General features: G+C 50.4%; 1 protein-coding gene across 1 annotated transcript in view; it reads right to left on the reverse strand.

Moving 5' to 3' along the window:
• The window catches only part of CDH23 (cadherin related 23), a 431,691-nt gene that overhangs the window by 232,815 nt on the left and 175,686 nt on the right, over positions 1-23,190 (reverse strand). Inside the window, exon 9 of the mRNA XM_018042178.1 lies at positions 17,391-17,469. Coding sequence (XP_017897667.1) covers positions 17,391-17,469 — 79 coding nt within the window. The remainder of the gene's footprint in view (positions 1-17,390; positions 17,470-23,190) is intronic.

Below are 23,190 nucleotides of genomic sequence, written 5' to 3' on the forward strand. Positions count from 1 at the left end.
AAGATGGAGAAGCTCTATACAGTCAGCAAAAACAAGACTGGGAGCTGACTGTGCCTCAGATCATGAACTCCTTATTGCCAAATTCAGACTTAAATTGAAGAAAGTAGCGGAAACCACTAGACCATTCAGGTATGACATAAATCAAATCCCTTATGATTATACAGTGGAAGTAAGAAATAGACTTAAGGGACTAGATCTGATAGACAGAGTGCCTGAAGAACTATGGATGGAGGTTCATGACATTGTACAGGAGACAGGGATCAAGACCATCCCCATGGAAAAGAAATGCAAAAAAGCAAAATGGCTGTCTGGGGAGGCCTTACAAATAGCTGTGAAAAGAAGAGAAGTGAAAAGCAAAGGAGAAAAGGAAAGATATAAGCATCTGAATGCAGAGTTCCAAATAATAGCAAGAAGAGATAAGAAAGCCTTCCTAAGTGATCAATGCAAAGAAATAGAGAAAAACAACAGAATGGGAAAGACTAGAGATCTCTTCAAGAAAATCAGAGATACCAAGGGAACATTTCATGCAAAGATGGGCTCGATAAAGGACAGAAATGGTATGGACCTAACAGAAGCAGAAGATATTAAGAAGAGGTGGCAAGAATACACAGGAGAACTGTACAAAAAAGAGCTTCACGACCCAGAGAATCACGATGGTGCGACCACTCACCTAGAGCTTAGTTTCCTCATTGGCAAAGCGACAACAATGATAGTACCTTCCTCATCAGGGTGCTGTGAGGAGTAAATGAGTTAATGCATGGGCTGCTTAAAGCAGTGCTAGGCACATGGTGATTACCAGCTAAATGCTGGGCAATGTTATTATTAGCTAGGTGGGGTTTCCCCTTTCACCTCCCATTCTACTCCTCTTTTCCCAAAGAAGTACCAGTCCCAGGCTCTGCTAAACGTCTCTGTACATGTATGTATTATTGCTAAATATCTACTGTTGCTAACGTGTTTTTTCAACTACAGAGATGGTATTATGCTATTCCATTCTGTTTCTTTTATCACTCAACACTAAGTTTCAAAGATTTATCTATTTCGCTGCCTGTACATCTATTAAGTTGAATCCTATGAAACTGCTCACATTCGACCATTTTTGACCTACAAAAATGGTGATTTCATGTGATTTAACCTAATAGTATCTCGCTTCTAACTGATACAGAGCTTTAGCGTAGGGGTTGTAAAAGGCCATAGTAAGTATTTATTTTAGACTTTGCAGGTCAAGAGGGAAAATTGAGGACATGATGTTAGTACTTACTGAAGAGTAGAGAAAAAAAATCTCCACAAAATTTTTGATGAAATTTGATATATAACAATAATTGAGCACATTTTCATAACACTGGTCTACTAGTAAGAAGAATGAAATTTGGGGAGCAAAATATTTCACTTAAGTGGAATTCAAAGATAGTGCTTACTATCATCAAATCAACTGCAAAAATACTCATCTTTAAAATCCAGGAGTTAGGACCTGGATATATGATGGCCTTTATTTAGCCAACCACAGCATCTTTGCCATGTCGATAATTTACCCCACTCATACCTCTCGTGGCCCTGGCTCCCTCGTGGTCTCCCAGGATGGATCCGTGCATCTACCTAGACCATCCATAACTTGTAGATATTACAAAACAGGCAGGGGGTATGAAGAAGTTGTTCATTTTAATTGCCATTTGCATTTCTCTGATTCCAGTCAGTGTTGGTACCTCTATATACATTCAGTAATCTCTGGGGCATCCCATTCTGTGAATATATTTTGTCTTTTTTCTATTGAATTTCCCAACTTTTCCTGTTGATTTGTAGAAATTTCTTATATATTCTACATATTATTCCTGTGCTGGTTTTTTAATTGTTGCAAAAATCTTTTCCACACATGTCATCTATTGTTAACTTTGTCTATATATTTCAATGGAATTGGAAATCATTCGATGATCAATTTTTCACTTATGGCATATGCTCTTTGGGTGGCAAGAAGTCCTTTTCAACTACAAGGTCACAAAGATATACCCTCACATTTCCTTTTATGAGCTTTATATTTCACCTTTCACCTTGAAGTCTTTAATCCATCTGGAGTCTACCTTGGTGTATGGGAGGGATTTGTTTTATTTTTCTCCATAGAGCGAGCTAGTTTTCCCAACACCAGCTACTATACAAGTCATCTTATCCCCCATTGATTTGTGGTGCCACCTTTATCATATATCAAGCTCCCATATTTATATGTGGGTCTGGTTCTATTCTGTCCCATTGGGCTATCCGCCTATCTTTTTAAATGTACTAGATAAATTTGGGGCTGGTCCCCCTCATGGCCCTGCCGCCCTCTTCTGTACCAGCTGCTCAGGGTGACACCATCTCAGGCTGCCAGCTCCCTATGGCTTTGGACATTGCTTGTGACGATGAGCCGGCCAATCTGACCCATTCTAGGAAGTCTGGAACTGGAAAACTAGAATATGGAGATGACTGACAGCTGAGACAGAAGCCAAAGGACATTTCAAGGGTAGCCATGACGACAGAGGTCAATATGGCCATCACGGTCTAGGTAGATGCACGGATCCATCCTGGGAGACCATGAGGGAGCCAGGGCCAACAGAGGTACGAGTGGGGTGAATTATCGACAGGGGCAAAGATGCTGTGGTAGGCTAAATAAAGGCCATCATGTATCCAGGCCCTAACTCCTGGAACCTCTGAATGTCACCTTGCATAGCAAAAAGGAAGTTACAGATGTGACTCAGTTAAGCATCCTGATATGGGGAGATTATTGGCTGGACCCTACAGATAATCACAAGAGTCCTGGAAGACTGAAGCACAGCGAGATCTGACTGCAGAAGAGAAGGCAATGTGACCACGGTAAAAAGATTGGAGTGATCTGGGCACAATCCAGAGAGCGCTGGCAGCCACCAGCCCCTGGAGGAGGCAAGGGATGGATTCCCCCCTGGAACCTCCAGATGGAGCCAGCCGGCTGACACCATGACTTTAGCCCCATGGAGCTAAATCACTGTGGACTCTGGCCTGCCAGAATCAGAAGAGAGAACATTTCTGTTGTTTTAAGCCCCTGAGTTTCTGGCAATTTGTTGTTGAAGCCATAGGAGGCAAACTCAGATGCTGTAAGAAAGGAGAGAGGGTGCAAGCTCTGCCCCAATTCCTCATCCCTGGAAGTCCAACTCTGAGGAAGGTGTGCTCCGGATTCCCATAGGAACCCCAGAGCCTCACCAAGGCCCCTTTCCCTGAGCTTCCGAGTGTTCTTGGGGCCATATGTGCCCTCAAAGGAACAACAAACACTCCTTAGTTTGACCCTTCAAATCACCTTCCTCTTCTGCAGCCTAGTGGCCTTGTCTGTTGCCCCTTAGACATCTCATGAAGAGTCCTTCCTCAAAGAGTTTGCTCCAGTTGGTCTCTCCTGCTTGGGATGCCCTCCTCCCTACCTAACTCACCCATCCTTCAGTCCCAGTAATACCTTCTCCCCCATCTCTAAGGTGATATCATTTACAGGATCCTATCCAATAGACGGCTGGTATTTCCGAAGTTCTTGCCCAGTGTTGGACAGTTTGGAACACTTTACATGCATGGATACAACTGTCAGAACCTGCAGCAGCTCCATCATCCCTCCCATAGTACAGATAAGGAAAGGCTCAGGACAAGTTACTCCAGTGTTAGGACTGCCCAATCCAGTCATCTGGATGTCCAACTTTTTCCATATCTGCATGTCACACCTATTATTATTATTTGCCTCTTTTCTTCCATTTGATTCAGTTTCTCCTTTAAAAAATCATTCTAATAGAGTCTATTTAAGAATATCATCAATGGAGAACCAGTTCATTGGCCATAAATAGTGATTATAAAACAGATAAAATGAGCCTATGTCGTGAGATTTTAGTTACATCAGCTTGGCGTCTGAAGGCTCTAGCCTGCTTCCTGTTTGTTAAACAGAGAGATGAGCTGAATGGTGAAGAGGTGTTCAAGATGTGAGTACCCAACTGGACTTTCTCCTGGACAGGGCTGACAGAAATAGAAAATCTAAAAGAGAATTGAGAAGGGAATAGCCGTCTCACTATGTGATTCAGTGTTATTTCACGCCCCACCCATGCGGCACTTAAAATCATCTCTCTGGGGAATCAGTTGGGGTGAAGCCGCTGCCCTCACCCCATCCCCCCAACACACTCAGCCTCCTCTGATCTCCTAGAGGACTGACTTACTGATGGCATGAGTCCCTCAGCAAATGCTGTATGGATGGACAAGCAACTTTTCATATGTTTACTCCCCAGCAAGTCCTTAAACTTCTCACAGAATGGTTTTCCATCTCCAGCTTCCATTCTAGACCCTGTCTCCCCAAGACCATCAAGAAGGGAGGCTGGCTCACCAGGACCTCCTCACTAAGTATCTGCTGAGTTGTGAAGAGCTGACCCTCCTGTCCCCACAAACTTCTAAAGGACCCATAGGATCCCAGGACCTCAACTCCTCCTTTCCAAAGTGTTTCTTAAGTCCAAACTAAATCATTCTCAGGCATTTAAGACTCCCGGTGTCATTAAGGAGCTTCCCAGGTGGCGGCAGTGGTAAAGAACCCACCTGCTAATGCATACGACATAAGAGATGCAAGTTGGATCGCTGGAGGAGGAAATGCCAATTCACTCCAGTATTCTTGCCTGGAGAACCCATGGACAGAGGAGCCTGGTGGGCTACAGTCTATGGGATCACAAAGAGCACACACGCACACACTGTCATTAAGAAGAAAAATCAGTCACTGGCTCCTTTAAAATAACCCTTGCTATGCTGGACATTGTGGTGAAGTGCCCTTCAGCCTCTGCTTTCACCAATTCAAAAGCGTTTCACTGATATGGTCCTTCAGAACGGTGCTTCTACCTGCATGGGCAGCAGGAGGGTGTGGGCGGGGCAGTGAGCTGGAAAACAGAGGCAGCCTGATTCCACCCCACGGGGCCCCACAAAAGAAAGGCCTTCTGAAGGTGTTGGAATGGAGCACGGCCCAACGGAAGGAAAATGTGAGCAATAAATCCCTTCTGTGTCAGAATGTTTGTTCAGTTCAATCAATGTCTGAAAATATCTGCCTTGAAATCTCTGTTTCCAGGATATTGGTCAAATATTTGAATGGGGCAGCCAGTTAATTGACTCAGGAGGAGCACTTGACACAGAGGCAGAGGAAGGGCTGCGGGGGCACAGGAAGACAGCCAAGCCCACAGGCAGATCCAGTGACCCCCAGGCAGCACCGCCAGTGTTCAGGGCAGGAGGAGGGGAGGCCCTGGAGAAGTGCGGGTTCTGGAGTTAACATGCTCTTACCCTCTGCCAGCCATGTGACTCTGGGCAGCTGGGCCTCAGTTTCTTGATCTGCAGAATGGGCAGACAATGACAGTACCTACCTCCTGGGGTTAGTAGGGAGAATTTAAAGAGTTGATGCAGGAGAAGCATTTAGATCTAGCTCTAAGCATCCACAAAAGTGTTCGTTACTATTCCTATGTTATCGTGACCCCTTACTCTGGCATTGAAAGCTCTCCCAGTGTGAATCCCATGCTGTAAGAGGGTGTTAGGGCTGATGGGGAGGTCGCCTGAATGTGTGCTCACACCCTGCCTTGTGACTGGTGACACCCCTTCCTCGTGGTCTCTCCCAATCATCCCTCAAGGACTGCCCTTCTCAAGAACCAGCACTTTCCTGACCTCCTGGAGCATCCGTCATACATGCCACACTTCAGGCTCCTGTGACGGATTCCCTGTGCAGTCAGGTCCTCCCTGAGGCTGATACTGGACCTGTCTGGTGAACCTGTGGGTGGGCCTGCTGACATGTGGGCTAAAAGAGAGATCCCTTCCTTTGCTTCCATATTTTAAATTTGCTTTAAAACATGGGTTCTGTAGGAGAGATGGGGGTGGGGAGGGTGGCATGGTGTCCTTGTGGTCCTGTCTGGGCCCCATCCAGAGAATAGCTGAAGGCTGAGTGGGAGAAGCTGTTTAAATGGTGGGGGAGGAGATGGAGCATAAAGGGGCCCAGCAGGGATGCTGAGGGGCCCAAGCCCAAGTACAGCTGCAGGGGGACGACGAGCAGCCCGTGTCTACCCACGATCCACTTTGGCTCCAGGGTCATGGGGTGTCCGGGGGACCCTGGACCACTTCAGCGGCTAGGGAGGGTGCTGACAGCAGTGGCCCAGGTGACTTACTGACTTGGCTTTGTGCAAGGGACACCCACAAGGGATCAGGGGCAAAAGGACAGGTCAGTTGGATAGCATATGCCTTCCTCCCTGCCCATAGGGGCCCTGCAATGCTTGGGGAGTTGCTAAGAGCTATAGTCTTTGATTTTTGCAGGCAGAGAGGAGGAGCAAGAGCCAGTGACACTTACTTTTCTGAAATCTCCATTACCACCTATGTGCCGAGGAATCCTAGTATCTTTTTGTGTATGCATTTGTCATCAATCAGATGATAATGTTTTGATAAACTCTATTAATATTCCCATTGTACAGATGATGAGACTGAGGCACAGACAGACGTAACCTGCTCAAGGTCAGCTGAGACCTGAGCCAGGCTGGCCATGAGAAGGGCCTGTGACTAAGATTTCTCCCTCTCTCTCTCCAGAGCGCCTGGCCCATAGCAGGCATACAATAAATACTGATGACATGGAGATGCTGATAGGAACATAGGTGCAGATGTTAACATTTTTGTCCCCCCAGGAAATCATGAATCAGAGCCCTACAGGGGTAGGAGGTGGCTGATGGGCTGAGCCAGTAGAACTCCATCTGCTTTGCTCACCCTCTCTGCAGGGCACCCCAGGGTGTCTCCCTCTTTTGCAACCCACCCCATCACTGAGCCTAGAAAGGGGAGGGTACAGCCGTGTGAGGCTGTGGGTGACTTTGGGCTTAATATCTTTGTAACCATATTGCAAAGGGGCATGCCTAAGACAGCGCCTTACACTTAATCTTTCTCTTATTGCTTTTTCTCTTGTATGATTTAACCTTGCACCAGGTATCAAGCTAGATAAATAAAAACTTTTATTTCAGATTAGCCCCGGCTGGGGGCTGCCTTGAAAGCGGAGCAGTCATCCAGGGAGTGAGATGAAAAAGGGAGCGGGGAATGTGAGCTGCTGAGAGGGGCTCATTGTATCTCCCAAAAGATATTTGAGACCTTTTGTGAGGAGGGAGGGATGAGATCTCCTGCCAAGCCCACAGCCTGGGGAGGCTGAGACGGGTGGCTGACATCCCCCTAGTCCGCCTTCCTGACCCCCTCTTCCTGAGTGGCCCTTCACCCCAGTTACCTTCTCACACTAGTATTTCTTGCTCAGTGCTTAAAATGGCCAGGAGACCCTGTCTTTGCAGATATTTAGCTATGTCTTCCCCACTAGAATGTGAGCTCTGTGGGCTCAGTGGCAGCAACTTTCCCTTCACAATTGGTGCCCGGGGTCTGGCATGGAGCCTGGCACACAGTAGGAACTCAATTAATATTGGCTGGTTAACTGAATGAATGAATCCTGGGGTTCTAGTTCGGTACATAGACCAGGGGGTTGACATGAATCGTTTGGTTTCCCAGGCAGAATAGTAAAAGATGGTAAAAAGGATGCGGGTTTTGGAAGCAAGGAAAGCTGGGTTTGAATCCTGTGCCCCCAACTGATGTGCTGTGTGGCCCTAAGTGTTTCATGAGCTCTGTGGGTCTAGTTTCCTTATCTGTAAAATGCTCTGGCCGGCTGCGTTCTGAGGTGAGAGTGAGGGTGAGGGTGACGGAGAGTATATGTAGCCCAGAGCAAACCCTCTCTCACGTGTCGAGGGAGATGCACAAGATGTTGGGGCAGCACGGTCTGCAGCAGCAGAAATCAGTGCATACACCGTTCAACAGGAAAACGGATCACCTGTGATATTTCACATGGTGAAGTAACACAGTAATAAAAACGAACAAATAATGACACCTCCCCCCGCAAAATGCAGATGGACCTTGTATGTAACATTGAAGAGAAAACACAAGTCCAGGAGACGACGTGTAACGTACATTAAAATAAGGTTCAAAGACAACTGAAATATGCACATGTGACAAAACAGTGTTTGAAACCAAAGGAAAAAAAATAAAAATAAAAACAATGCAAAGCGCAAAGAGATGGCCGTGGGACGGGGAGTCGGGATGGACTGGATGGGGAACACAGGGAGATGTGTGGGATGAGTAACAGTCTGGCTCTTGGGTTGGTTGGTGGGTTCACAGGTGTCCACAAAATTATTAAAAACTAAGAATGAAACTAAAGAGGGCCACACAAGGACCAGTGCTGACTCTGAGCCAAAGAAGATGTCTAAATCAGTTCTGTGCACTTGACGTGTGCCAAGATAAGAAAGAAAGAGAGTGCAACATAAATGCTGGCTAATTTCACAATCCTCCAAGGATCTCAGTGCAATAAAAAGCGGTTACTTAGAGATGAGGAAAAACTAGAAACCAGTCAATTTTTTTTAATAAGACAAACGCCTGTTGACATCAGACTAGAACTTCTCTCCAAAGCAATCTCTAGGCATGAACTAGAATGAGCCCTAGCCCCTGAAAGTAGCTTTCAGCCATGATTGGTCTGTCAGATCCCAGGCCTGGAGAGAACTGCTTCTTGAGCAGAGCAAGGGCCACCCCTGCTTAGCTGTGGCGGTGGAACCCAGGTGCTGCTTGGACCTGAGTGGGAGGTCCTGGGTAAGCTCCCACAGTACACGGGTCCCATAGGAGGCTCTGTAGTGTCTTGAGCAAGGGTCAGAGCCTTCTGCCCATGAGGAAGGTACGGGAAAGAGGAGGGGCAGAAAGGGAGCATCTCAGACCATGGCGGTGAAACCTCTTCAAAGCCCACTGGCCAATTTGATTCACGGGACGGATGCAGAGGCGAGGTACAGCTGCTGACAGAGAGCGCAGGGCCTCAGGAAAGGCTCAAAGACAGCACGGAAGAGCGGGGAGTGGAAGGGAAGCGGTGCAGTCCCGAAGAGAGCAGGGAGAACGAGCAGGGAGAACGGAATGACGTTCTACCAGGTTCCGTGTTAGTGTGACCTCTTGTTGTTGGTTTGGTACGGTGGCGGGAGGGCACTGTGAATAATATTTTTTAATTAAATTTTTTAAAAGTCAGAGGAACTGCCCCTTAAATATTGTTGACAGAAGAGAGCCACAGGATGCAAACTGGATAAACCTTGGATGGCATATTCATTCCAGCTCTCTAGAGAATGCCTATCAACTACCAGCGGCTGATGGAGGCTCGGAGGCCCACTCAGGCTCAGTGGGAAAGTGTGCCGGGATCAATTAGTGATCTCTGCCTTGACACGGGATACGGGGGCTCTGGTATATGTGCTGACACGGGTCTAACAAGGCAGTCACAGGTGTAAGCAGATCAGCTTTCCTTATGAACATGCCCCCTTTTGCCGAGGCCACTACAGGGACCCGAGATACCGAGACTTGGCGCTTAGATGCTTCTTTGTCTCCCTCTTTCCCTGCACCGTCCATTCTCACTACAGTACCTTGATGAATCTCCTCCTTTACATCTCCACAACAAACCCTAGTCCTCCCCTAGTTTGGTGCAGCAGCCTGTTAGGAGACCATCCTCATTCCAGTGCTTCCCATTCTGACTGTCCAGACCTTCCATGAGATAAATCTTCTGATGACCCTCTCACCCCCAGACATGCTCAAGAACCCACATCTTTTGCCTTGTATGCCCTCTTCCAACTGGCCCCAGCACGTGCCTCCCATCAGCCCTGACTCCTCCCTGGCTCCCTCCTGGCTCTGGCTGTTCTCCACTATGCCTGGCCAGGTGCCCTGAGGTTTCTGGGGCTTTCAGGCACCCAATATGTACTCCAAGCCAGGGGCTTTGATGTGCAATTCTGATTTCCAAAGCAGATCTGCTTTTCCCAAGTTTTTAACTTCTTGGAGGGAGAAAAATGCCAAGCAGCTTAATCACAAGGGCTTTGAAGTGATTCAAATGATGGTCTTCTGTGATAGCTGTCCCCTACCAGGCCATGGCCAGGGGCCCGATTTAGTTATTGGCATACATGGAGGTGCATGTACTGGCATATGTGGGTTTGTGCAAATTTGACTGCTTATTCTTTCTCTACACACATACACACACACACACACACACACACACACACACATACATACAGCTTTCATTTCAGTGTTCAATGTGTTTTCAAGGAACTGCCTCACTTGGTAACGTTAAAAGTAAAATCCAGCAAGTGCTGAGTGAAGACTTTGTCTTTCACTAACATACCTGGGCAGGTCCCCCAGCATGACCCAGTGGTAAGGCCACTGCCTTTTAAGCTGAGGGGTTTCAACCTTGATATTGCACACCTATTCTTCATTCGAGGCCATTGTTTCTCAACCCTTTATTTTCATTATCACACGCCCCTCCAACCTCCCCAGCCATTTAAGACATTTTTTTCTAACTGCTCCCCTAACCTGCATGAAATTTTAATATCACAAATATAGCATATGTATATCTGTGCTTTATACATATAAAGAGTAAGGTATTTTTTTTACCTCTCAGAACAAATCTTTGCCCCGGGGGGCGATACTGGCCTGTTGATGACACGTGTTCTTCAAGACCAGAGCTTCTCAAAGGGTGGTTCCCAGGCCATCAGAACAGTATCATGCAGGCCCCACCCTCTAGAGTTTCTGATTCAGGTTTAGGGTAGGGTACAAAATTTTTCATTTCTAATAATGCCCAGGTGGAGACATCTGGAGACATCACTTTGAGAACAGCTGCTGTCATGCAAATTCTGGCCATATTCTGAAGCCCAAGCGACCTGGGTTCAAATCCCTGTTCTTCCGCTTTGTGGCTGTGACCCTTGGTCAATATATAAAAGTCCCCGCACCTTGCCGTACATGCCAACAAAGTGCAGTAATACTGTCTCCTTCATACACTACTGTGAGGGATTAAACGGCCAGTGGCTCACATGCAGCAGGCACCTAACAAATGGGGTATATGGCAGAACTGCAGGAGACCCAGAGAAGCAGGGCTCAGACAAGAAAGCGGATGATGGGAGAGGGTAGGCTCCTTCAGCCTGAAAGTGGAGTCTGGGCTGAGACGGGGCTGTAATGCAGGGTGGAGTGGGAAGCGCTAGCTTGGGCTCCTTCACCAAATCGTCATACCCCGGGGTGGCGGGGGCCCTTCGGGTGCTGGGGAAGGCTCTGTTTAGTGGCAGTTATGGGAAGGAGAGAGTCAAACGACAGAACTCAGCAGACAGTACTTCTAGAAAATCAAAATGCTTCTAAAGTGGAGGAAAGGACTCAGACAGTGTTGGAATCACCTGGAGGACCTCATAAATAGTCTCCTGGGCCCCATCCCCAAGTCTGACTCTGTAGTTCTGGGGTGGCCTGAGGATTCACATGTCTAACAGGTCCCCAGGTGATGCTGTTGCTGCTGGTCCGAGGCCCCACCTTGAGGACCACTGCTTCACAGCCTCTCCTGGATGGCCTTCCTGTGACGAGTGCTTAAGGAGGGAAGAAGCATCTGGGAACTCCTGGGAAGATGATAGCAGGAAAAAATGCCAGGCCTTAGAGCCCTCGGGACTGACTGAGAGGAGCCTCCAATCTAAGTCCCCTGACCACCCAGGTGGCCTGCTTGTTGACACACATGAGTGGACACAGCTGGTAAGCTGGGCTCCTGACAGCACGGTGTACCTGTCCCCACTGCATCCTGGCCAGAGACAGGCAGGAGGCACACGTGAGGCCTGCTGTGTGCTGACCCATGGACAGGTACCAATGCCACCCGCTTTATCTAGTGGCCTCATTTCCTCGTCACAACTCTGTGAGAAAGACACCATCACCTTCAGATTAAAGGTGGGGGAACTGAAGCTTCACGGGTTTTAGTGACTCCCTCCAGGTCACTTAACTGGGAAGATAGGATGCCTCTCTGCAACAAACAGTGGTTGGAAATTAAATAATTTCTCTGCCTAAGGGGACTCTAAAGGCATCTCAGGCTGCGGTCCAGTCCTGGGCTTCCCCGGTGCCTACAACAACTGCCCTGCCAGTCGCCTCCTGTCGGCGTGGCCTCCTCGCCATCCCTGGCTCTGTCTCTGTGCCCCCTCTGTGATGTCTACCACCTGGGGACACTAGGGCAGCCTCCTTGCTGACCAGCTTGCTCCCACCTGCCTGCCCCAACCCACTGAGCTTTGCACAACACACCTCTGCCCATGTCCCTCCCCTGCTGGACTGGCGGCCCACTGCCCCGAGCACCAGGGCCTGGTGTTCTCCTGGGCAGGGCATTCCACACCCTGCACATCGGCCTCGTCCCCCCTCTGTGGCCTCCCCCGCGCGCTGTGCTCAGCCACGCGCATGACTGCAGCTCCGCGATCGGGCACACTCTGCTCTGGGATCTTGGTACGTGCTGCTCCTCTGCCTGCAACAGACCCTCCCTCTACCCTTCCCAGCTGCTCATCTGTCAGAGCTGGCTTAGAAGATCTCTCCTTGGTGAGCCTCCCCTCCTGGTGGCTGGGAGGTACCCCCTCCCACGGATTCTTGCTCACTTCTTATGATGGACATTTTTGAATACATACAAGAGTAGAAAGAACAGTCTAGTGACCTCCCTGGGAGCCACTGCTCTACATCAACATTGATCAGCACAGCCCATGCCTGTCTCCACAGCATTCCACCAGGGCGCTGCAGCCTGTCCCCCAGACTGCCTGCAGGTTCCTGCGGCTGAGACGGCGACTCAGGCCTTACCAGCGCTCAGGACTTTGGGACAGAGAAGACCCTCAGTCCACTGTAGGTGGATAGTAAAGTCTCTGTGTGTTGAGCACTGACTACACATTTAGGTGATCTGCTAAGTATGTACACGACGTAGCATCCCTGTGAGACCTGGGTTATAACTACCTCCACTTCACAGAGTGGAAAACTGATGCCCAGAAGGTTACACACGCAGCGGAAGGCAAGCTAAGGCGGTCTACCTCCGGAATAGAGCTGCCCATAGAAACAGAATGCAAGCCACAGCTGCTATTTGAAATTCTCTAGTAGCCACATTAAAAAAAAATTGGTAAAATTACTTTTAATAATATGTTATCTTTAACCCAGTATATTGAATATACCGTTTTAACACATCTATGGAAGGCACTGTTGAGATATTCTACAATCTATTTTTCAACCTATGTCTTCAAAACCCTGTGTGTTTACAGCACATCTCAAATCAGACCAGCTGCATTTCAAGAGCTCTGTACATTTCAAGACAACGGTACTGACCAGCTCAGCTAGTGGTCACCACCCTGAACATGGCCCTAAAGCCTGCACGCTCAATCACTTACTTCTCTATACTTAAATGAATGAAGGAGGAAATGAGTGAGAGTCCCAAGAACCTCTGGTCCTGAACTTTCTTCAACAATTAATAATGTTTAATATTTTATGGTCCTTTAGGGTCTCTCTGGCATCGTCTTATCTGCCATGGGAGTTGTCATCTCTGTTCCACAGAGGAGTATATGGGGCTAAGATGGCCAAATGCCTTGCTTGAACACCCTGCTGCAGGTGGCACTGCTGGGCCTCAAACTGACAATTCTGGGCTCCTAGTCCTGTGCTCTGCTGGGCGGGGGGCAGCCACCCCTTGAAGCAGGACTATGTCCATCTGGCAGGGGAGGGTGTCTGCTCAGACCACAGGTGAGGCTGACCAGTGGGGACAGGGGCCCGCAGAGCTCTGGAGGTCAGACGCTGGAGGAAGTGATGCCCTTGGTGAGTGGCAGGGCAGGCACAGGCTGAGGGAGCACGGGGCCCGTGCCAGATCCTCTATGGGAAACAGCCTTGTCATTCTTCGGTCGTAGTTTGGCCACAAGAGGCTGAGAACAAATTGATGGCAATGGAGCCATAACTTACCTCTGAAGGCCTCTTTGTTCTTGGCAAAACAGAGGGGTCATTAGTAATGGGGAAAGCACTGGTGTGTGGACATAAATCCCCCCAGCTGCAGGGCTGATAAACAGCCTGGAGGGGACAGGGCCTCAGGGAGCTGGGCAGGTTAACCGTGTGCCATGCGTCACTGTGGGCTCGGGCCTGTGTCTGAGATAGACTACCTGCCCAGGCTCCTAAGGTGCCCAGAGACTGGGTAGCCCACAGTGCCCTCAGGACTTGCACCTGGCTCTGGGAGGCCCTGAGGTCCTCAGTCCTTTCTTTCAAATGAAAACGATTCCAAAGCACCTGAGCTGGAGCAGGCTCCCACCAGGCACTCAGGGTCAGTGTGGAGCAGTCGGCGGGAAGGGACACTGGCAGGGCATCCCTTCTTCCATTTCAAGCCAAACAGGCACTGGCCAAGCCTCCCAGGCCTTAACACCACCGGAGAGGAGGGCACGAGAGGCCAGACCCCCAGCAGACAATGTTCTTTGCAGTAGTGTCTACACTGACTAGCTGAGGGAAGTAGACGAGGTCAAATCTTAGCCTCTGTCCACTGCTCCCCTGCGCAGTGTGCCCTGCTGCCTGTCCGCCTGCCCAGACTTGGGCTGAGGCTGGCTCGCAGGGGTCCGTGCCAGCCCAGGCCTGGGGAGAAGGGCAGGGAGGGAAGCCAGGTGCTCAGGATAGGAAGGGCAGAAAGAGGACTGCCCTTTCCTGAAACTGTCTGAAAAGAATCTGGGGTTGCTGGTGCCAAACACCCATTATAGTGAGGACCGTCATGGCTACCCTGCGAACATGGTCCAAGTGCTATCCCACCAAGGGCGGCAGACAGCTGCCCCAGTGCGGTCCCCTCCATTTCCACACAATTGAAGACCACACTGAACCTGTTTGACTTCCTGGTCCCCTTCAGGCAGCCATTACCAATCAATCAAAGCTGGCAGGTAAGAGAAAACCCGTTTGTCATCCTTTCTAAAAGCCCTCAAGGCACATCTGTTCTGGGAATCCTATAAAGCTATGCTAAGTGCTCGAGGTTTTCCAGAAATTTCTGCCTCCTGCACCCACCTTGGCATGCATCCCCTACCTCTACTTTTATATCCTGGGTTTCCCTTCTTATCCTTTTTTTGCACTTAGAAACCTGGCCTGAGAAAGTGTGTCCCTAGAAATCTCACAGGATGCTGCTGTAGGCAACTGTCCCCAGACTCTAAGCTCCAGAGCACCATCCAGATACCAAAGCCTCAGCAGCTCTGCCTTCCAGTCTCCTGCTCCAGGGGAAAGGGGTGGCTGGGCCCATCTCTGTTATAGAGGGCCTGAGGTTCTAGGGCTGGTGGCTTGGCACCCAGCACAGACTGGAAATAGACCAATGCCTTGGAGGATGGTCATTTGTTATCAGAGAGGAATTCCTAGCTGTCCATGACCTTGGGCCAGGTCCTGACTCTCTGCCCCCTACTCCTGTCTGGGAGTATGTCTAGAACCAACCCAGAGATAATGAGGAGACAATCCCCTAGCCAGCCAGGTGCCCCCTTCTTGCTGCCAGCTTATACTAGGCCCCCAACTCCATCAGCCCTGGGGCTCACTGGTGTTCACTCAGATCTCCAGCACAAGCCCCTTGTTACTGGGAGGCACTTGTTTTGCTTCCCAATTTGACAAACTCATGAAGGAGACCAGCACCAGCATGGGCCTCCCTTCTTTGCCTACCAGGAGCAAGTCCACTAATTCCCAAGAGGATGCTGCCTTCTTATAGAATGGCTTCCTCCCTACGACCTCCTTTCCCATATCCTGGCCTGAGGACCAGCTGCTTCTGGGGCTCAAGGAGAAAGAACCTTTCCTGGGCGTCACCCTAGTCCTATAGAATGAGAACCTTCATGGATGCCAAGAACTCAGCATTTTTGGTAGGAGCTCCCAGGTGATTCTTGGGCAAAATGGAATTTGAAAACCCATTACCTTAGAGTAACATACATTAATTCATTTATCCATCCATCCATTCATCCACTCTACAAGTACAAATTGGACTTTACTCTTGTGGAGCCCTGTGCTGGGCATGAGAATGGGGAGGATGAGGGGCAGGGGAACACAGGCCCAAACCCACACTGTTGTTGCTGCCGCTCACCACATGAGCTGGTCTGACATTCACCCTGGGTCTTAGGGTCCCATGAGCTTAGAAGCACAGTTAACAGTTATGCTAGAAGCTGCAGGTCACAGAGAGCCTACAGTTCCCCTGATTTCCTGCATTCCCAAGGATGTGGCTGGTCTCCCTCCCACCACCTAACCCTCAGCACCCTGAAGGTGTTATTGGGTGACCCTGGTGGCTCAGATGGTAAAGAATCTGCCTGCAAGGCAGGAGATCTGGGTTTGATCCCTGGGTCAGGAAGATCCCCTGGAGAAGGGAATGGCTACCCACTCCAGCATTTGTGCCTAGAGAATCCTATGGACAGAGGAGCCTGGAGGGTGACAGTCCATGGGGTCACAAAGAGTCAGGCACAACTGAACAACTAAGCATGCACACATGCCCATTAATAACAGTTAACACTTACAAAGTATCAATACCTTAGATACATTTATTAAGGTCTTTACATACAATAAGCCTTCTGAGTTTTGAACCACCCGAGGTAGGCATTCTTACTGCTCCCATATTATGCATGAGAAACTGAGGTATGGAGATCCACCCCTAGATAGTATGCTCAAGACACTCCATCCACGTTCTTGATCACTGCACATTGGTGTCTTGAGCTCTAGGGAGAAAATGCCCCTAAATGCCAAGTCTACTCTCTTGGCAGTGTGGTAGGGAGGGGCAATGGGGTTGGCCTTGAGACAGCGCCCCCACCCCCGCAGATGCACCAGGCTTGTGTTTCACTCACCAGCAGGCTGGGCAGGGAGGCCAGGGTGGGGTGGGAGAGTAGCGACAGATTGATCCAGACTGTGAATGAGTGAGCAGTTTCTCCTGCACCTCTCACCAGCCCCCATGCTCCAAAGCCACCCAGACCCAAGACGGCCAAGGAGCTGCTGCTTTGTTAGTCTCTAGGCAGGGATGTGGAGTCAGGGGTCCCACCAACCAGAACTTTATCTGCACTCATCAGTGCTCTCCTGAACCAAGAGCCTAGGTGGGAAAGGAGGGCTCATGTGCCTCCCTGCAACATTCCAGATAAACGTGACTGTCTAATGGTCAGAAATATGAAGAGAGCATGAAATCAGCCAAAGCTGCAGCTGAATTAGTTCTAAAATGACGTAAAAACTGCCATCTTTTCGCCAAGTAAGTAATGACAAACAAAGAAAAACCCAGCGTACTGTAGCAGGTTAGACAAGAATCACCAATAACCTGGGCTCAGAGCCCCAGAGTGCACAGACACTGGAGACGTTGGAGAGCAATGCACACTCCTGTCCCCACCATCACCCAAGTGGCCCCCCACACCCGAGCCTCTGTCGCAAACTCCTCTTCTCCTCCCCTGCTCCTCCCTCCTTCATCTAGGCAGCTCCTTCCTGAGTCCTCTGGCCTGGGCTGTCCCTGGGGACAGGTCCCCTCAGGCCACTGTCCCACACACCCACAGAGCCTGACACTCCTAGAGTGGCTCTTCTTGAGTAGGGGTGGGGCATTAGGGCACCCCAGGCCTTACCTGAGACGATAGTGTAGCCAATTCCCCGGGGACGTCCTTTATCCTGGTCAATGGCAGTGATAATTCGCACTGTCGTGCCCTGGGTGGGAAAGAGAAAGGACTTGAGTTTGGCAGGCCAGGCCCCAGGGTGCTGTTCTTCTTGTAGCTGTCCTGACACCCACAGCTTCCCTCCCCCTGGGGACCTCAAGTCAGTCTAGGAAGTAGGGGCCGAGTACAGGGACCTTAGCTGCTCCTATCATTCCTGGGATACACACTGAGGCCCCAGGCAAACACCTCAGTGTCCACTGGAGAGGCCCAACCTTGCTGATGCTCACTCCCTCTTCTGTTCCCCATCTCCCTTCATTCGGATGAACCACCCAGGGAAGAACTAATAGAGGAGCAACCAGCCGCAGGACAAGAGATCTGGTCTCTATCTTGAACTCATCAGGTTGCTGTGTGACCTCAGGAGTTGGCTGCGCTCCTCTGGCCTCAGTTTGCCCCAATCTTAAAATGAATAACACAAAATCCTGGGATGTTGTTTTCACTAGGACCTGAGTAAAGAAGAACATCAAGGATGAACTGTTCTGTGAATGAAAGCATCATAAATCCTGAAAGTGGGTGTCTCTAGGGATGACCGTGGCAACTGTGGTGGCCACCACGGCCCTCTGAACCATGCCCCACCCAGCATTGCGACCAGCAGCTCCTGCCTCCCATGGCTCCATCCTCCACCCCATTCATTCTCCCCACAGCACCTGGGGAGAAGCCCCCAGGGCTGGAATACCTGATTTGGAATACCTGAATGCCCCTGATTTTGAGGAGCACACAATCTGTGGTAAGGGGTCAAGGATATATGGACAGACACTGCTATACAGACACGGGGTTTCCTGGAGGCATACATGTACCCCAAAGTATAGAAGTCCACCAGGAGGAAAGAGCTGTACAAACAGCGACATTCAGGATGGGTCATGAGGAGTGGGGTTTCCCTGGTAGCTCAGCTGGTAAAGAATCTGCCTGTAATGCAGGAGACCCCCAGTTCGATTCCTGGGTCAGGAGGAACCCCTGGAGAAGAGGTAGCCTACCCACTCCAGTATTCTTGGGCTCCCCTGATGGCTCAGACAGTAAAGTATCCACCTGCAATGCAGGAGACCTGGGTTCAATCCCTGGGTCGGGAAAATCCCCTGAAGGAGGGCATGGCAACCCACTCCAGTATTCTTGCTGGGAGAAGCCCCATGGACAGAGGAGCCTGGCGAGCTGTAGTCCATGGGGTCACAAAGAGTTGGACACAATTGAGCTATTAAGCACACACACAAGCATGAAGAGTGAGAAGCTTGCCAGAGAGAGAAAACAAAAAAGGAATGTGCTTCAGGCAAAAGACACAGCCTGGCAGGGATGTGGAGGTATAAGACTCTCTAGGAAGAGATGCTGGCATATAATGGACACATTCAAACACCAATGGGCTTCCCACATGGCGCTAGTGGTATAGAAGCCACCTGCCCGTGCAGGAGACATAAGAGACACGGGTTCGATCCCTGGGTTGGGAAGATCCTCTGGAGGAGGGCATGGCAACCCACTCCAGCATGCTTGCCTGGAGAATCCCTTGGACAGAGGAGCCTGGCAGACTACAGTTTATAGGGTTGCAAAGAGTTGGACATGACTGAAGCGACTTAGCCCGCACAAATACCAAATGGCTGGTTGATTCACTGAATAAATGAACATATGAACTGGATCCTAACTTCACCACCACCACTTGCTGAGTCGCCCCTCGCCTGGGGAAACCTTCAGTCCGCTCTGGAGGCCCTATCACACCAGCCCTGTCTGCCTAGCTTCTGGCCTAGCCTGTAGGTCCCACAGCTGAGGGAGGGAAAGTAGGACCGCCCTGTACCCAGTGCCTAGGGAGATACCAGCCCTGGCATTTGCATGTCTGATGAAGGTCTCTAATAGCCATGGAGACTCTCAAGTATTGGCCATTCATCAGCTAGAGACTGAAGCCTGCAGGCCGCACCCTCTACCCCCATCTGAGCACCTTCTCCTATGGAGAGAGGCTGGCTCCGGACATGCAGGACTCTGCCCCGGAGGGAGTGCCCTGGGGGGCACAGTGCCTCCCCGACTCCTCCTGGTCTTGCTGTCAGGACACAGGAGGGGCATCTGCCACCTTACCCTCCTGGGGCAGTGCTACCCACACAGAGCTGTTGCCCCCACCTCTCCTGAGCCTGGCTATGCGGCAATCTGGAACACCCCCAGGTTTGGCTGAAGGAAGGCGAGACTGTTGCAGAGGAAACGTCTACTGCAGAGAAATGGTCACAGCCCAGAGGCTGAGGCTGCGTAGAGAGCAGGCCTGACTCCTTCCTTCCATAGCTTCCCCTCAACCCCAACCCTCACGGCAGCTCTGTCTAGATTCCCTTGGGTCGGGGTGGGAGGGAGGGTGGGGAACAGACTGTCACAAAGTCAGAGAAAGATGCCATTAAGTGTGTATCTCCTGAAGTGGGTTCTGAGAACCTGAGCTGCACGAGAGAGTGCGAGGCACCCACGGCAGCAGGGCTCCTTCTCCAGCACTGGCTCTGTGCCTGGCGCCGCTGCAAGCACCTTTTATACCTTAACTCATTTCACCCTCACAACTACTCCAGGAGACAGCTCCATTCTATAGATGAGGAAACTGAGGGCCGTGAGGTAAGTGGCCTTTACAAGGTCCCACTGCAAGGAGTGAATGGTGAAGCCAGGATTCGATTTTAGGTACTTTAGCTCCAAAATGCTCTTGCTCACCAGACAATGCTGCCTCTGTAACAGGTTATATGATGAATATAATAATGATAACTGTAATTTATGAACGTTTTGGCTATGGGCCACAAGTATTAACATAAGTATTAGTTCATGTCAAACGTGGGGAAATGTATACCCCCCATCACCCCCTTGGAGATGTACAACCTGCTTTAATATGGTAAAGGCTCCCCAAAGTAGCAAAGTGATAAAGAGATCCATCAACCTTTGCTCTCCCAGGCTTTCTGAGCTGAAGACAGGCTCTTTTCATGTAACATCTTGATAGCCCTGGACCTAGCAGTCCATGGAAGGTCATTTGGGAAGTATTCATTGCATTACATCTGAAGGGTCTACACAAAGGGCTCCCCCGTCACCCCAGGGGAATCCTTCTGGGGCTATGTTTTTCCTGGTGTCACCTCTTAAACCTCCTGGATATGTCCCCAGGAGGAGGTCCTGAGAGCATGGGACTCTGATCTGAGGCTCTAGCTGCCAGAAAGGGCTTCATAGCCCATCTGACCACAGCCCATGGCTTCACACCCACGCTAGGTGCTCCAGCATTGAGGGTTCTCTGGCTGCCCTGGGCCTGCTGAGGGCAGGGCTTGGACTGCCAGGTCAACTGGGCCCAGTGCCTACCAAAGCACCATTCCAGACAGTCATTAAACAATAAACCTTGGTCTTCCCTGGTGATCCAGCTGTTGAGACTCCATGCTTTCACTGCAGAGGGTAGGGGTTCAACCCCTGGTCAGGGAACTAAGACCCTGCATGCCACTCTACACAGCCAAAAATCACATTATAACAAAAAAGCAAATAGTAAGCCTCGAGGGGACAGCTGCATGCCCACAGGCGAACAGCCAGGGCCTGGTGTGGCTGGTTGGGTCCAGCACAGTGAGCCTCAGCAGCACTTAGTAAAGGGGGGGCCAGTGCTGGCCTGTGCAGATAGGGGAGCTGGCGGCCAGGGAGCCCCCAGTTTTCAGAGCCTTGTGAGCATCTCCCCGTGGGCAGCCCCGAGCTGGGTGGCCTGGAGTCCCCCTGGTGAACTGGGACTCAGGGGGTCCAGCAGCGAGCCCAGGACCAGAGAGCAGGGAGGCTGGCTCACCCCGGAAGAGCTATGCCTGAGTGTCTACAACATGAGCTCTGAAAGGCTCCTGACAAGTTTGGGTTTCATCTCTTTTTGGATAAATAAATCCATTTTTAATAAAACCCTGAGCTTTTAATACAAGTGCAGCCACAAAGACGGGAAATGTTATGAGAAGGAATTAACAGAGAGGAATGGGGGCTCCTGGGAGCCCACAGCTCTTGTTTCAGAGTTTCAGTGATTATATTTTCAATATACTGAAACTTACTTCCTAAGATGAGACGGAGATGTGCCCGCCCTGGGCCCCTCTACAAGGGGGCACTCTGGCTGGCTGGCTCTCCAGAGAGGGACTCCAGTTCAAGGAGCACCAGAGTATGACCAGGAGAACAGAACGCCCCAAAGGCTAGAGCTGGGCCCACCTGGCTATGGAGTTTCTTCCCTTCATAAGAACACCCAGTGCAAAGAGGAGGCCCCGCCGTCCCACAGAGAGGCTAAAGGTACACAAGCCCGTGGGGTCCCAACTCCGTGTTGTGGGAAGATCAGAACAGCAAGGGGGTTAAGGGTCTGACTGTGGTTACACTGCCAGGGTGTGAACCCTTTGATTGAGTTACTTAACCTTTCACTGCCTGGTTTTCCCAATGTATGAAATGGGTATAAAACAGTCCCCACACCTCAGCAAGTTGATGCAGGGAGCACTTGGAACAGCACTGGGTGCGTAGAAAAAGCTATAAAAGTGACTGTCACTATTCTCTGGGGCCTGGGACCTCCATGTGCTTCTGACGAAAGCTAAGACACCTCTTCCCAGACAATGCCCACAATGTGATGTTCCAAACAATTTCAGCAAATGCAGACTTCCCAGGACCCAGGTTAATCAACCCTATGCTGGAGGTAAGGCGCTTCCTGGCCATTCTATAGAGAGAACAGCTAGGATCTCACAGGGAGACCTAGCATTAGTTGAGGACCTACTGTGCGCCAAGCACTGTGCTGGGCCCCCACATGGGTCCTCCGATTTGTCCTCATAGTGAGGGTACATGTGGAGAAATTGTGGCTTAAGGGTTCAGGGATTTGCTTAAAGTCCCAAGCTCTGGTGAGTAGGGGTGGGTTGCCAGGCAGCCCCCGCCTCTGAGGTTTGGGTGCCAGTAGTGAAGTCGGGACAGAGTCAAGAGGAGCAGGGATTCCTCTAGAAGGAACATGACCCTCCCTTCTGTGGCTGCCTCTTTACAAACAAGCTGGCCAGGAGAGTGGCTGAAGCTGGAGCCTTGGCGGTGGGGGCTGTCCGCCTCTTTCTCTGCTGGCCCAGCCCCGCCCCCTTTCCATGACAGGATTAAGGACTTGAAAGGCCAACCTGCAGTTTGCTTTGGGAGTGGGAGGCGCCCTTGGTGGGGAGGAGAACGGAGGGGGCTGAAGGGGACTTCCGACAAGAGCTGCCACAGCAGATTCTGAGGCAGAAAATCCTATTTCTCAGTCCTTAATTCCAGTCAATTCCAGTCAAAGGGCTGATAGGCATCGGCTGGCAGTAATTTGTGCAGTTTATCCGCTCTTTTCACCTTCTATCGGTCCTTCACTGACGGGCAGGCCGACATGCTGCTGCCCGAGTGAGGAAATTAAAATTTGATGCAATAATCCCAAATAAGAAGGATTTTATTAGGTAATATATACACTTTAGATGAGGCATGCTGGCCTGATACACTGATAGAGGGAGGCATACATGCTGGGAGCCGCAGATAAAGAGGGGGAGTGGGGGGAGTGGGCAAGGGTCTGGACACAGGCCCCCGGGCCAACAGAGGCAGGGCTGGGGATGCGGGACGCCTGGGGCCTCTGGCCCCGGAGGACTAATCAGGCCTTCGTGCTCCTCAGCCCTGGCCCAGCCTGTGAAGTGCTGCGTTAAATCAGCCTTCCACACTGTAAAGGGACATGGAAGGCCTGGATCAAGGCACGGAAACCAATTAGAAGCCTGGAAAAATCAGGCTTAGGGTGTATGGGAAACTGCGC

This window comes from Capra hircus, chromosome 28 (assembly GCF_001704415.2).
Source record: "Capra hircus breed San Clemente chromosome 28, ASM170441v1, whole genome shotgun sequence".
In the NCBI taxonomy this organism is placed as follows: Eukaryota; Metazoa; Chordata; class Mammalia; order Artiodactyla; family Bovidae; genus Capra; species Capra hircus.